This window comes from Xenopus laevis, chromosome 7L (genome assembly GCF_017654675.1).
Source record: "Xenopus laevis strain J_2021 chromosome 7L, Xenopus_laevis_v10.1, whole genome shotgun sequence".
Taxonomy (NCBI): domain Eukaryota; kingdom Metazoa; phylum Chordata; class Amphibia; order Anura; family Pipidae; genus Xenopus; species Xenopus laevis.
Genome location: NC_054383.1, coordinates 89,999,331 through 90,015,691, shown reverse-complemented (window position 1 = coordinate 90,015,691; position 16,361 = coordinate 89,999,331). Strand labels below are relative to the sequence as shown.

Sequence of the window (16,361 nt, the reverse complement as noted above, 5' to 3'; positions counted from 1 at the left end):
TACCACTAGGTGGAGCTATGGATCAGTTTTAGCAATGCAAACAAATACTTCAGCAGAGGTGTCAGGTAGATGCTATCTGGTTAGTTACCTATTGATCTAGTATCTATATGCAATGACAGTCAACAATAGACTTAACAACACCTTTTTTGTACTTTATTGTCCCGCATACATGTTAATATCTTTAAAAGTACAAAAAAAAGTTTAAACATTTTTAAAACAAAAATGTACTTTGTAGCAGTGCAAGGTAATATAAAATATATTTTTTCATCTTCATTCAGTCCCATAGCTCCCCCCCCTGTATGAACACTTAAAGGAATAGTAAAATCAAAAAATAAAAGTGTTTTAAAGTAATAAAAATATAATGCAGTTATAATATATTGCTTCAGAAACACTACTGTTGTTTATATATAAAAGCTGCTGTGTAGCAATGGGGCAGTCATTCAAAGGAGAAAAGGCTCAAGTTACAGATCCCACTTCACCTCGCTTCATTTGCTGCAGTTTCAAAATGTTTAAGCCCCCAAAATAATCCCTCCAGCTAACCTTTACCCCCATAAGTACAATTCATTGATCTATAAATTGATCTACCTCACTCCAATGCCATCATATTCCAATATATTATCAGGAGTTAAACCATGATGGGATCTGTAGTCCTCCAATATCCACTAACATCATGGTTATATTATTCAAGTGATATTGCTCACTAAAAAAAGTTATCCAGCATTTCAGGGCCATCAGGCTAATAACAACAAATAAATGCAACACTCAAAATGCTAATTTCTCCCAATAAGCCAAATTCAGATTTTCCAGATTGTTCAATGTTTAAAATAATCCACTAGGGGCTGCTCTGGTACCTCATGACATAGATGTGACATATCGCTTATGTGAGTTCATGCTATTTTGAGTTTCTTTGATCTTTTAAGATGAATTTGTATATGGCCTATAATTGGCCTTTAGCAACAGCAGTAAATTCACGGGTCCGCACACACTCTATATATCTGCAGTTGGGGCAGCCCCTCTTTTTATTAATGTTTCACCACAATCATCGTGGTGAAACATTAATAAAAAGAGGGTCTGCGTCCCCGACTGCAGATATATAGCGTGTTTGCGGACCTGTGAATTTACTGCTGTTGCTAAGGGACCTTGCCGGGGTCAACGGAGGACCAGCACCACCAAGTGCTGAGCCGGGTGAGCGCTAGATATAACACATTACTATAAGTGGCCTTTATCTCACTTTAATGTCAGATGTGACACAGTATTGCTTGGGAGAATCACTTAAACAAATGCAATAACATATTTCATAAAGAACTTATATATTACAATGGAAGGTAACTTTCTTCTCAGTGTTTTATAATATCAACCTTTGGGTGGAAAACATCTAATAAAGGGCCCAGGGTTACAAAGGAGCCATGGAATTAAAACCTTCCTAGAGAAGCTGTCACTTACAGGACTCTCTTTGAGTACAGGTATGGGATCCGTTATCCGGAAACATGTTATCCAGAAAGCTTGGAATTACAGAAAGGCTATCACCATAGAAACAATTTTATCTAAATAATCCAAATTTTTTAAAAATGATTTCCTTTTTCTCTGTAATAACAAAGCAGCACCTTGTACATGGTTCAGTTTTTGCATGTCTCTACAGGAGCCTGTAACAAAATATATTTGACATTTTAAATTCTTTCTGGTCAGTCATATGATATTTGACCTTTAATAAGCCTAACCACACTCAGCTGATGATATGCCTGATTCTCTGCAATTACACTTTCCTGAACTTCCCCCTGAATGAGGAATAGAATCATTATACATATACTCTACACCTTGGTTTATTTAGGGAGATTTACATGACTAACACATATTGTTATTTACAAATGAAACACAAATCTGTAGAAACTACTTTCCCAAGTTCAGAAATAGCCAGCAACATTTTTGCTGGTATAATTGTATAATTGTATAATTGTATAATTGTATAATGGTATAATTGTACTTTAGTGCTTTCTATTGGTTGCTATGTATAACTGGAATGTGCCAAATTATGAATGGTACTAATGGTACCATATATATATTTATATATATATATATATATATATATATATATATATATATATATATATATATAGTGGCTGCAATCCATTCTATTTATAAATGTGAGTATGTGCGGATACTTAGTGAATATTGGTATGTTTGGGGATAGTATTTCATTATATTATTTAAGTTTGAATACATTTTTGACCTTCTCATACAGTACCTAAGAGGGTATGGAGCTTCTATTCCCCCCCCCCCCAATTTTTAGCATAAAAGACGTTGGTCTAATTGTTCTAGTGCAGTGCTGTCAAACTTTATACATGTAGTGGGCTAATAACTTCTCATATAGCATGTTCGTCGGCTGGATTAAATTAAAATGATGATTTCATACAGTAAAGTCTATGGGGCCTTTGAGACCCTCCAATGGCCCTCATACCTCCAATTGGACTGCACTGTTATAGTGCAAGAACACTAGTGTTCTAGTGGCAAGTGACTGTTCCATAAAGGAAAGTGAAACACATTAGATGACGACCACAGCCACATATGCCTGCTACTTTCTTTTGGCAATGTCTTGCATTGCTCATCTTGGTGGGAATAAGTGAAGTAAAAGTGTAATTTTACCATTATCATATGTGTTACCAATGCACTTTATTCGTAGAACATACTTAGATATGTCTGTTGATTTGTTCCATGATGTTTTGCCTGCAACAAATGATTTTGCACGCAACCCACTGACAGGCATGAAAACCACATCACAGGATATGAGCTGTTGTCATTCTAATATTTCTATGTAACAACTGTCAGCACGCATGAGAGAATTGCTTAAAGGAGAATTGAAGCTTAAAGGGATCCTGTCATCGGAAAACATGTTTTTTCAAAACGCATCAGTTAATAGTGATACTCCATCAGAATTCTGCACTGAAATCCATTTCTCAAAAGAGCAAACAGATTTTTTTATAGTCAATTTTTAAATCTGACATGGGGCTAGACATTTTGTCAAATTTCCCAGCTGCCCCTGGTCATGTGACTTGTGCCTGCACTTTAGGAGAGAAATGCTTTCTGGCAGGCTGCTGTTTTTCCTTCTCAATGTAACTGAATGTGTCTCAGTGGGACATGGGTTTTTACTATTGAGTGTTGTTCTTAGATCTACCAGGCAGCTGTTATCTTGTGTTAGGGAGCTGCTATCTGGTTACCTTCCCATTGTTCTGTTGTTTGGCTGCTGGGGGGGAAAAGGGAGGGGGTGGTATCACTCCAACTTGCAGTACAGCAGTAAAGAGTGATTGAAGTTTATCAAAGCACAAGTCACATGACTTGGGACAGCTGGGAAATTGACAAAATGTCTAGCCCCATGTCAGATTTCAAAATTGAATATAAAAAAAATCTGTTTGCTCTTTTGAAAAATGGATTTCAGTGCAGAATTCTACTGGAGCAACACTATTAACTGATTCATTTTGAAATTTATTTTTTTCCCATTATACTTTCCCTTTAACAAAGAAGTAAAGTAGAAATGCTGCACTATATGTTTTAGGGTTCTGTACCAGCCCAAGGCAACCGAAACCCTTTAGCAGATCTGTACTTCTAAAAATGCCCTGATTAGCTCCCTGTTTTTTTTTTACTGCAGTTTCCCATTACGTTTTCTGTGTTTATAGTTGCTGTCCAATTTAAAACTTGTTGCAGAATTTCCGGGTTTAAACTGGAAATCTCGCTCTTTTAGTGCAAGAGAGCACAATTGCACTCTCTGCACTAGCAATGCAAACCCCCCGGACCCGCTCCGATGCAAGATAAGGTAAGAGCGATGGGGTGAGGGGAGTGGCATCACAGGGGCCACCTCAGGGTGGCTTAGGGACCCAAATCTCCCCTGGGCAGACTATATGTGCTGCTGTCAGTTACCTGAGCTTAGGGACCAAGACACATATACTGTATATGTAGAATATAAAAAATACAATATAAGGCTAATTAGCTTCATAGTAATTAATTCAGATTCTTATTCCTATGGCAGCTCAATGGAAAATGGAATTTAATTATTGGCTCTGCAGGATACTCCTAACAAAGTCCAAGAGCTTTTGTGCACAACTTTGACAGCCTGAATCATTACTGTTATAGAAATGCTGAACTTTCAGCCATATTGGTTTTTAGGTTTAGTTCTCCTTTAAGTGAAACCATACTAATTCTGTTAATGTTTAAATTAACAGAATATTTTAGTTTTGACTGTTGTGCATTTGTAAAAACTGCTTCAGTTTACACTGACAGGGCAACGTTTGGTATGTTTGATAAGGCATGTCAATTTATCCAGAATTTCTGGGAATCTCTTGAATTTAACCTCCCCCTGCCATCCATTGTAACAGCCCGATGTCAGTAATCTGCACACAAATCCTTTGTTACCCCGCCATTTGAAAGGCATAAAAGTCACACCCTGAATCTTTAGAAACAGATGGAGCAGGAAACACACTTTGGGGGTGTGGATTGGACAGGAGCAATGTTCTCTAGTGAGCAATATGGGTGCAATTTAGCATTTTGTGGGAAACAAATATGCATTTATTACTCACTTTTATCCTTTTCCTTGTAAATGAGTCAGAGCTTTGCTTTATAACCTACTCCTACAGTAATCACCTGCTACAGTTTCTTAACTGTCATTGATCTAATGTATATAAATTGCCAATCTCTCTCTCTCTCTCTCTCTCTCTCTCTCTCTCTCTCTCTCTCTCTCTCTCTCTCTGGGTGCAAATTAGGCCTTACTTTTCATGGCTCAAGCAAGATTTGGGTTGGTGTCAATTCTAGTGTGCCAATAATCACAGCCTCAGTAATGGCATAACCTTCCAATACACTTGTCACAAATAAGGTGCGTCTTTAGGTGCAGCCTGCTAGAGGAACTAGAATTACCACCAGTGCTAGGGTGGAGGTAATTCCAGGGCTCCCTAGCATTCATACATGCAACTGCAGACAACTCATCAGAGCAGGCTGTAACAGAGGCAGTGGTGCTCCCATCACAGACTGAACGGATAATATTTCAGTAGCAGAACTAACAACAATGAAAAAGTAACAAACTCACTTCTAAAGAGCTCAAGTGCAGTAGGACAACAAAAGAGGGTAAAGTCACAAGCACAGGTTAAACCCTCACAGATGCTGAGGTGCTCAGAGTGAATATCATCCAGAAAAGAATGGATGAGCCTGGGTCCCTTTACACTATGGTGCCTATGCTAGTATTATCTAGGGAATAATAACCCCTCTACTTCTCATAAGTCAGGACTTAGAACTGCCCTTGCTCATTAACCCTAACTTGCCCGAGATGTACAATTACAAGATTTAAACTATCACTCACTAGTCTTCATTAATGGAGTCATGGTACAGTACCTCAGATAATCTAGCAGTGATGCCTGCTTTTCCCTCCAGACCCTCGTCACTCTCACCTGCACTGCCAAGAGCTTTGCATATGGCTATACTTCCCCTTTTATCAACTAGGGGGCATGGTCCCTGCTATTCCCCCACAGTCATAATATCACTTTCTTTAAAGATACTTGCATCAAAATGTGCTCCTTGCACTTCCTTATAGTAGGGCTCATTGCCACTCATCACTTTCTGCCTTCCACGCTGAATATTGCTGTTCCTCTTATTGATGGCAACCATGGACTAGGTGGTAGCTCCAGGGCTTCCTTAGTGCCCTGTGGCAATCACCACAAATTCAGTACTGTTGAATACTTTTTGGTGATGTCCTTTCAGGCCAAGTGGATCTGAAGTGCACACTAAGATCAACAGTAGGAACAGATGAATATGGAGGACACCTAGGTGCCCTGGAGTGTACCCTACATTGTGCAACTGCATGTAACTCCCAGGGGCATTTCAGGGACCCTTGCCATCCTGAGATGGCCTTTTAGATGCTGCCACCCCCATTGTACCTGGCACTTACCTTTCCAAGTGTTTGGATGGAATTTCCACCCCTGGTAACTTCAGGCTGCTGCCCCCTGAGTTTCTATACCTCTTCATGGCAGCAGCGCTCTTGGTAACCCCTAAGTAAGTTCATAGGCAGAGAGTTATTTCATAGGCAGGAAACTTCAAGGAGGCATCACTTGCCCTTTAAAGAATGACATGAGGAATACCCCATGAGTAGGATCTGGTCCCTCCATTATTGTATGTACAACTAGGTAGATAATCTCATCCTGTTTATTCAACTTCACACGTTATCTACATCATACAGCAGGGCATCCCACTGTCTTTTAGGAGACAGTCAACCTGAAAGGTAGGTTGCTCTTACAACTAGGTTGCATTTCTCCCTACAAAGTATTTTAGTGACAAACATTCTAGCACATTCCTATATATACAATGAAGAGTATCAATTTTAGTCTTTCTCTAACTACCATATGAAAATATGTGGCTCAAAGATTGCATCAAAGAATAAAAACACATTTACAGTTAACAATGGAAAACATGATGTTCTAACTGCCGCACATTTCTGTAAAACTAACCACTTACCAGTATCACCAATGTAAAAGGTCTAAATTTTAGGCATGTAAATATAATATATGCAACTGTTGAATAATTTGCAAAGAAACCTGGAAAAGGGACTCATGGGTTAATTAATATAATCTGCAAATCTTACTTCATGTCTAGTGATGGGCGAATTTGTCCCTTTTCGCTTCGCCACGAATTTTGTGAATTTTCTGCAAAACTGTTGAAAAATTGGCGAAACGGCGATTATGATGCCTGCGACAATTCGCCAGTGTCAAAATGTTTTCGATGCCGGCAAATTTTCACATTGCTAGCAGATGCATTAGAGCTCACTCAAATAATCGACTCTAGCACAAACAAAATCTAACAAAATAACTGACTGGCACAAATCCTGCATGTAAAGAGAGAGAGAGAGAGAGAGAGAGAGAGAGAGAGAGAGAGAGAGAGAGAGAGAGAGAGAGAGAGAGAGATAGAGAGAGAGAGAGCGCATTTCTGGTCATTTTAAAGAGTGAGCTCTAATCTTTTAGGCAAAAGAATATCCAACTGTCATTAAAAATGTGACTCTGATTTCTGCATTAAAGGTTCCAAGAAGGAGATAGTTAAAAGTAACTTCATTATTTTGAAAACAGTAGAAAGTTTTAAATGGATTATATTCAGTCAGTTTCTCATTTCAGTGAGATGAAGCTTCTATTACTTTTTTTTTTTTTTGCGATAGTTGCCCTTTAAGATTGGAACTCTTATGAGCAAAGGCCTTTGATCCAATTGTTCTTTAGCCTTTGTTTGTTGTTACATTATTGTAAGACTCCGGTATGTTATAAATGAAAATAAAGTGCTGTGTAACTTGCTGGTGCAATATAAATATGATGACTGAAAATTTTGCTAGCAGAAGGGAAAGTGACCATTTTAACAGTTACTTAAAATCCTACAAATTATTACTAGAGATTGCCTGTAGGGTTGCTACCTTTTAATTCAATGCTTACCGGCTGGTGGTGGGAGCAAATGGGCGGGCTGTGACGTAAAAGGGGGCGGGCCGTGACGTAGAAAGGGGGGTGATGTGACGTAGGGCATGGCCTAAATGTATGATTGGCCGGAAGACAGGAAAAAAGGTAAAATATGAGTGGTTTGGGGGTGGCCGAGGGCTTTTGTCAGGAGTATTACAAATTTACTGGCCGCTACATTGCCGGTAAATTTGTAATACTGCCCCGGCCTTGGCAGGTGTTTTACCGGCTAGGCCGGGAAAATACTGGCCGGATGGCAACCCAAATTGCCTGTAAAGTAAACCCCCATATGTTAAAAAAGGCACAAAGTTTGCCTACAAGCAGTTTTTTGCATGTTAGAAACCCATAGTAACCAATAAAGTTTTTTCTTAAACAGGTGACCAGCAGGTGCCACCTACTGATTGGTAGGGATGTAGCGAACCGCCGATAATGTGTTCGCGAACGCCGTTCGCGAACACCGGCAAAAAATGCGAACAGTTCGCGAACAGTTCGCGAACTTCGAACATCCGAAAATCGTTCGCGAACGCCGTTCGCGAACACCGGCAAAAAATGCGAACAGTTCGCGAACAGTTCGCGAACTTCGAACATCCGAAAATCGTTCGATTCGAACGATCGAAGGATTTTAATCGTTCGATCGAACGATTTTCGTTCGAATCGAACGAAAATCGTTCGATTTTAGCGACCGAATGGTCGAATGGTCGAACGATTTTGACGCGAACGCCTATTGGCGAACGTCGCGCGACATTCGCGAACTTGCGGCGGACGCGAACAGCCGATGTTCATGCGAACAAGTTCGCCGCAGAACAGTCCGCGACATCCCTACTGATTGGACATGAATAGTGATGGGCGAATTTATTCGCCAGGCACGAATTTGCGTTGAATTTGCCCATTTCCGCACCGGCGAATAAATACGCAAATCTGCCTGAAAAAATTCACTTTTTATAGCTGTAACAGGCTTAGGCCTTTTTAGCATCAATGTCATATGCAGCCATAAGGGGGACTTATGGGACTCAAAAACAATTCAATGGGTAATTCCTGCATGAAAGATTCACACCTAATAGCACACATATTTCATCAATTAAATGCCAAACTTCAAATATAACCTTTTTGCTTCTCATAATTCTAAAATGTCAACCATGCTGACCAACAAAACCATATTGTTAATCTCTTTTATGCCATCATGGGCAAATAGGAAGCAAAACCAGTCAGCAGTAAATTTTTAACTGACGACTTAATTTTAATGTTTACTGTTCATCTGCATTTCTATACACACCCTTTAAATGTGCTGACTTCGAGACTTTTCCATTTTCTGTTTAAAAAAAAATAGCTGCATTTGTGAACTATGATAAGAATGATACTTGATCCTACTAGAGGTACAAAACCGAGTCCCAGCACTCTTATTGAGGCTTATTGATCTACTTTCTAAAGGGTCCATTAGTAAACTTTAGACTAGGTCTCCCAGTTTCTGGGCTTTATATATTCAAAAAGTCAGTCAAAATGCACAGCAACTTTTAACAGAACATCAGTTGGTAAAGAGGTTACAGTGTTTAACTGTGCTTAACATTCTATGTGCTCTTCTGTATGTACATATTATTTAGGCTGTCATTTCTGAAATTAAATAAATTACTTTTTTGTCTGATAAATATTTCTTTATAATATATCTTAACGGTATGTTTCCTGGTGCTGTAGAATACTGGTTTATAACATATGCAGTCATTAATGCAAATACTGCTAAAAAGCTCAAATACACTATTTTTATAGACTATTATACCTATATATTTTATTTTTCATAATGCATATATTAAGATATGAATGTATAATTATGTATAATTTGTTACTATTAATTACCTTGTAGCTAATATGAGTGTAACTGCGCCATAGCATAGTATGCTAGAAAGTAAGATCTACCATTATTGGTGACATGACCTGCCAAACAGTGCCAAAAATAAGATTATCTTTAGCAAGAACAACACCCTATATTGGCTAATACAAGTATGGGATCTATTATCTGGAAACACATGGGGCAAATTCACTAACATTCGTAGTTTCGCCAGGCGCAACTTCGCCGCGCTTCGCCGCACTTCGCCAGGCGTAGTTTCGCCAGCGCTCCGCAAATTCACTAAAATCCGAAGTTACGCTCAGGGGTAGCGTAAGGTTGCAAAGTTGCGCTAGCGTTGATTCGCTATGTAAAGCGAAGTTACGCTAGCGAAGGCGAAATTCAAATTTCAATGGAGGAATACGTATCAGCACTACAAATGCCAAGAAAACCTTCAAATCATCAAATAAAAATTTTATTTTGCCCTACACATGTGCCCACTGTCTAGGTAAGTTGCCATGAGTCAGGAAATGTAGGGGGGAAGGAGGGGAGCCCCAAAAAATTTTTCAATCTTTTTCAGCCTATCACCCATAATGTAGAAAACACGCCAGCGTTTTTTGGGACTTAGAAAAAATTTTGACTTTTTTTGAAACAATCCCTATCTACTCTATTGCGCTTCGCCAGGTCTGAGGTGGCGAAGGAAGTCTAGCGTAAAAGGTAGCGTTCAGTACACTGCGCAAGTTAGTGAATTTGCATAGTTACGTCGCTAGCGGAAATTTGCCTGGCGTAAGGGTGCGAAGTAACACTAGCGAAACTACACCAGCGTTCGTTAGTGAATTTGCGCAGTAACGAAAATGCCAAACGCTAGTGAATTAACGCTAGCGTTCGGCGCTTCGGCGCTTAGTGAATTTGCCCCAATTATCCATAAAGCTCAGAATTACAGGAAGGCCGTCTCCCAAAAATGATTTCCTTTTTCTCTGTAATAATAAAACAGTACCTTGTGCTGGATCCAAACGAAGATAGAATTAATCCTTATTGGAAGCAAAACTTGTTTCAGTACTGGGATGTAATACAAGAATAAGAATTTATTTAGTTCATGATATTTTGTCCAGAAGATGCCCCTTTGGCTTACTTCAGAAAAAAATGGACTACGTTACAATAAAGATCAGAAATTGGAGGTAGTAACAGTTTTTTAAAGAGAAGGGAAAAACAGTGCCATGTAGGACTGAGGTTTAGCACTAACAACTTTCTCCAACAGATTGGGTTGCAATATTGGGCCTATTTATCATGTGGAATTGTGGATTTGTGTAAAATAATTAACGCAAGAAAAATGGTGTAAAAATCAAGGTGTGTGTTTTAGTAACCATTTGGTTAATCCAAAAAAAATATGCAAGTGGCAAGTAAACTCTGGTGGAAAAACGCGATGGATTAACCCAGGTATCCATTTTCGTTTACACTGGATTTTTACACTGCATGTGATTGCTGAAAAACAATGCACGGCTTGATAAATACACCATTTATCTACACAGGTCTGACTGGTGACGTCTTGTGTATTTTGTCTCTGTTTTTTACACAGCATGATAAATAGACCCCAAAGTCTTTTTTTGACAGTTGTAGAACATACTCTCAAATGGACTATCAGGGATAATCCCAGTCTATTTAGAATTAGGTGCAGTAGCCATTTTGATGTTGAGCACTGGAAATGCAGTGGGCTCTGAGCAACTGTTAAGAAGCAAAGCTTAGGGGTTGTCGCAAATTTACAACAGAAAATTAGGTTTGTCTGCAATATAAGCTGATGCCACAAGGTATTCTGATTCTAGTAATTATCTGTATTAATCACTAATCAACCTTATATTTGACATTTCTATTCTGTATATACAGTATATTGTGAATCGGTCCCTGGATTTTTCGCCGGCGAATTGTTGCCACAGTTTCGTGAATTAATTTGCTTGAGGCGAAACACAGAAATTCGCTGCAAATTTGTGTCTGGCAAATTTATTTGCCCATCAGTAAATATGTGCAGTGAAACAGCAGAAAAGAAGATGGGGAGCTACTGGAGCATCTCCAGTCTTCCCTGCTAAAGAGCTGTGGTTAGCTTGGGTTGGTACTGAAACCCAAAGCATAATGTACAATATTTCTAGCTTACTTCTTTAGTTGGGCCATAACAATGTTTTCCATGTGGCTCAGCATCATTGGTTTCATACGTAAATAGTGCTGTAGTCTTAGCTCTTTTCATTATTTCTAAGGAAAACTTACTATAGCTATTTGAAACCTATACTGTGGTTGACATAGTTACTTACGTTGTTCAATGTTTTTAAATATGGTTGTTAATATTTCTGTATTGTGCTCCTAGCTGATAAACAGTATTTTTATATATCCCAAGTTGCCATGTGACAGTATGTGGAAGAAGAAGGAACTCATAAGATATTTGACATCATGTCCTATTAGAGATTGGGAAGGAAGAGCAATCCAGCATCTGGGTAATGCTATCTACCTGTCTGCGGTGCAAGTGGCTCACACTATAGACGCAGTAAGTATTCTACAATTTATTTGTAAACTTGCAGAGGAAGAGATGCCAGTTGTGCACAATGAATTTAATTCCAGTTAAGGAACATAAAGAATGCCTGCAACGGTATGGTCCATTTTTTGTAAAACAGCAGGAACATTTTAGAGACTTTTCTTCATACATCTCTAGCCATGTCCCTGGTGTTATTTTTCATGGTTTGGATCAACTGCACAAAAAAAATGCATTTTTATGTTTTGCATGTGTTCAAATTATTACAATACTGGTAAATCTATTCAGTATATACAATGTTCCCTATAAATACTCAGTACAAGGGCATCAGTTATTCTATCCATCCATAGAGCAACTTATAAGGCTTCTTTTTAGTAGTCTTCTCTTAGCTTTCTAATGCAAGAATTTATATATATATATATATATATAAGATAATCAGGAAGCCGGCACAGCACGTCAAAAAGTCATCGCTGCCTGGGTGCAATATGCCCAAAAATTAAGTAGAGAAGTGAAGAAGCTCGCACTCACAGGACTTATCAAAGTCAAAAATGGTGTTTATTTCAATATAAGTAACTATTAAGTAACATTATTTAATTAAAACTGCTTACTGAATTATTGAATTATTGAATTTCTAAATCATGTGATGGCTTCTGTGTGCATCCTTAAGACGGTGCTCCTCATATCTTCTACTATATATATATATATATATATATATATATATATATATATATATATATATATATATATATATATATATATATAGTAGAAGATATGAGGAGCACCGTCTTAAGGATGCACACAGATATATATATAGTAGAAGATATGAGGAGCACCGTCTTAAGGATGCACACAGATTTATATATAGTAGAAGATATGAGGAGCACCGTCTTAAGGATGCACACAGAAGCCATCACATGATTTAGAAATTCAATAATTCAATAATTCAGTAAGCAGTTTTAATTAAATAATGTGAACATATATGCATGATAATATAAGCACATCTGCATATACTTATTCAAACACTAGAACGTTTTAAACATAATATCCAAACCACATGTTTAAAAAATATATTAGAAGTGTAAAAATAAGGAAAAAGTGTAATTAAATATAATTGAAAGTAACCAAAAACTGCTGCCTCTACACTGGTAACATGTAGCTCCATAAAGGGACTATCACAACACGTCAGTACAGGTATTACCACATCAAAAATAGAAACAAGGTAGAAACACCTTGTTTCAAACAAGACAAACAAGATTAAATCTGTGGGATTTCATATCTTGCAGTTACATAAAGCTACCAAAGAATAGCTACATATTCATCAATAATGTTACTATTTGGTCAGTCACAACCCTCCAACTTCATCATAATCGCTATTCACTCTGCTATTTAGCTGGCACAAACCATTATTTACTACTGGGGAACGTTCATATTTTTAATGACCCATCAACAAAGAGATAACTTCATTCATAATGTCTTATCTTCTGTATTTTATAAAGGATTTTGAGGATCGGCTTTTGGTGCTGTTTTCTGAAGATCTTGTTTTCCTTTCTGTTGATGCTGAGAAGACTGCAGTCACCTACCAGGTGAATATGGTGCTTGTAGTCATGGAATGCACATCTTAAGGGGGGAAATAAAGGCAATTTTAATTATAAAATGTATGGAAAATGCATCATTGTTGGTTATTTGTATTAGTTTGTTGTGCTATGGTGAGTCTAAATTCCTTATACCCTGCCGTTCTCACTGAAGCTTTTAAGCATGTGTACAAGGCAACCCTGCTCTGCTCTTGCCCTCTGCTCACTGCTGTTATCCGGTGTGTAGCACCTTAAACAGTTTCCTTTCAACATTGTAATGATCACAAATTTAGAATTTGTTGGTACTTTCCTCCTCCTACATATTCAACAGAATGCATTAAACGAGGAGAAGAAACCCATACCCAAATAAAAGATTTTTGGGTAAAAAAACTGGAGAGAAAACATATTTTGGGTAGTATCACTACAATTTCCTATCAAGCATAGGAACTCTGTTTTTGCACATTTATTACAGATGAGTTACAAATAACAATAAAAACAAACCCTATGTTTTCTTTTTCATCATTACACTATCTACTGTATTAAGTTGGTAGATGTGTGTGTGTGTGTGTTCAATTTTAGTATATTAGTATTACTAATACTATAAGAATGTGAAATGGAGCTGTGGGAAATAACAGGCAGCTCGGACTGGCAAGCAGGGAATAAAGTTAGCAATTGAATACACAGGGGAGTGCCTAGTTTATTAGAAACAGAGATTGAGACACAAAGAGGGAAGTTCACACACATACAGTACACACTATGCTGGTTTAAAGTTCTGACCAATGAAGAGGAGCACATTTTACTAGCTCTACATGTGCTAAGTGCTAAGTCTGTAAGAAAAATGAATAGAGATCAAATTTATTGTTGCTAGATGTAATAAAATGAGACGATATTCTCTGTTTGCAAGCATTACCACTGAATACTGATAGATTCCTTGCCTGTGCATCTTATTTATGCCAATACATTTATATCCTATGTTTTACCTTCCAGGGTACCCTTCCTATAAATGCAATTCATATTAAAGAAAGCATAGCTTGGGATGGGAGACTAGAGTTCCAGATTACAGGTGTGTTCACATGAATAAGTAGAGATATTTGTGCTATTTTATTCAATTCTACATTTCTGTTTGTTCCTCATGTAGCATACCAATGACATACTCTATTTGATATGGATTATATAATAAAATGTGCAAAGTTTGCTACCAGTTAAAACTCCAATAGCACCAGGCAGGTACCATTTACTGGTCATCTTTTTAAAAGCAAATGTCATTGGTTACTATGGATAACCGCATTTGGGCAAACTTTGCAGTGCTGCTGCTGATTTACAACCAATGAATGATTTAGGTTTCGGTCATTTTGCAAATTGAAAGCATCCCTTCATTATGCTTTAATAATCTTCCCGCATGTGGTTAAAAAATATGTCAAACTATTTCTGAAATTTTGCGCAATCCACTTGTGTTCATATATCAGCCCGTGTGCCAACCTCTGACTGAAGACCATTGTTTTTGCAGTTAAAGGCTGTTAAAATGAAAGGGGTTGTCCACCTTCCATACACATTTCTCATTTCTGTTTTTTTCAGTTTGTTCACCAATTGCTTTCCATCTTTCATTCTTTCCAAGATTAAAGTTTAAAGTTTAATGTTCGTGTCTCTGGTGTTTGAGTCGGGCAGCTCAGTAATCCAGGTGCGGATTATGAGCTGTTACAATTTGCTACATTAGTTGTTACATGTCTCAGCAGCATCTGTAGAATATTAGCAATTATCAATTGTAGCAACTGCCTTTAAAGGACCAGTAACATAATATTTTTTTTTTTTTTTTAAAAAATTAGTTTCTTTTTAACAAAAAAATAAAACCAAGACAGTTTTCACTTTTAATTCGCAAAGCTTTTATTAAGCAATTACTTACCAATTCTCTGCATGCGCTCCTCTTCAAAAACGGCGACAGGGCGACGATCCATTGTGCAGTGCTCAATTTCTCCTCCCTGCCTTCTATAGGCGATAGCCAGGGAAGAGAAATTGAGCGACACGTGATGGATCGTCGCCCTGTCGCCGTTTTTGAAGAGGAGCGCATGCAGAGAATCTTTAAGTTATTTCTTTATAAAAGCTTTGCGAATTAAAAATGAAAACTGTCTTGGTGTTATTTTTTCATTAAAAAGAAACAAATTGTTTTACATTTTTTTTTGTTACTGGTCCTCTTAAAGGAGAATTCAACCTGTAATAAAAAAAAACCCTCCCCCCAGCCTACCTGCCCCTCTGGGCACATGCCCCTAATTTTTTACTCACCCCTCCATGCAGATTCTGGCCTCAGAGTTCACGGCAGCCATCTTCTTCTTCTTCTCCAGTAATCTACGTGTCTTGACGCCATTTTCGCACATGCGCAGTTGGAGTAAATTTCTGGTCCCTAGCCACTGTGCATGCGGCGAAAGTCACGAAAATTTCCGAAAAGTTTCCGGAAATTTTCAAGACTTTCGGCACATGTGCAGTGGTTCAGGACCAGAAATGTACTCCAACTCGTATGCGCTGATAATTCAGAAAAAGACCGAAGAAAGAAGATGGAAGATGGAAAGAAAATGAAACTTTACACATCGATATTAGAAAAACAAATAGAAAATAGAAAGTAATTAGAAAAAGTCTTTATTTCTGTTGAACTATCTGAAACTAACTGTTGGAAGGTTTTGTATGAGTCAGTGTGCATTTTAAATGTGAGATTATTGAAACCATAGAACTTTCACTTCTACTTCTCTCCAATTTCAAAATGCAGCCTGGTTCCTGGGGTCACTGACCCTGCCATCCAAAATGAGTATTAATGCTGATCTGTTGGATCCTAGATAGTTCAAAATTGGAAAGCTGGGGTTAAATAATTGTAAAAATTATAAAATAATTACCAACTCCAATTTAACTCAGAATACAGTTGTCTGTAATTATACATCATAATATTTCAGGAAATAGAGCGTATGTGTCATTCCCATACTCTTTAAAAACTATTTTTTTTTCCCATGCAGCCA

At 37.8% G+C, this 16,361-nt stretch overlaps 1 protein-coding gene across 3 annotated transcripts in view; it reads left to right on the top strand.

Annotated features, from left to right (window-relative positions):
• Positions 1-16,361, top strand: part of LOC108696519 (probable pleckstrin homology domain-containing family N member 1) — a 43,399-nt gene that overhangs the window by 23,096 nt on the left and 3,942 nt on the right. For 2 of the 3 annotated variants that reach the window (XM_041569318.1, XM_018225959.2), the window contains exons 7-9: positions 11,660-11,806; positions 13,288-13,374; positions 14,350-14,425. In XM_041569318.1, coding sequence (XP_041425252.1) covers positions 11,660-11,806; positions 13,288-13,374; positions 14,350-14,425 — 310 coding nt within the window. The remainder of the gene's footprint in view (positions 1-11,659; positions 11,807-13,287; positions 13,375-14,349; positions 14,426-16,361) is intronic. The other variant, XM_041569319.1, reaches the window with a different exon arrangement.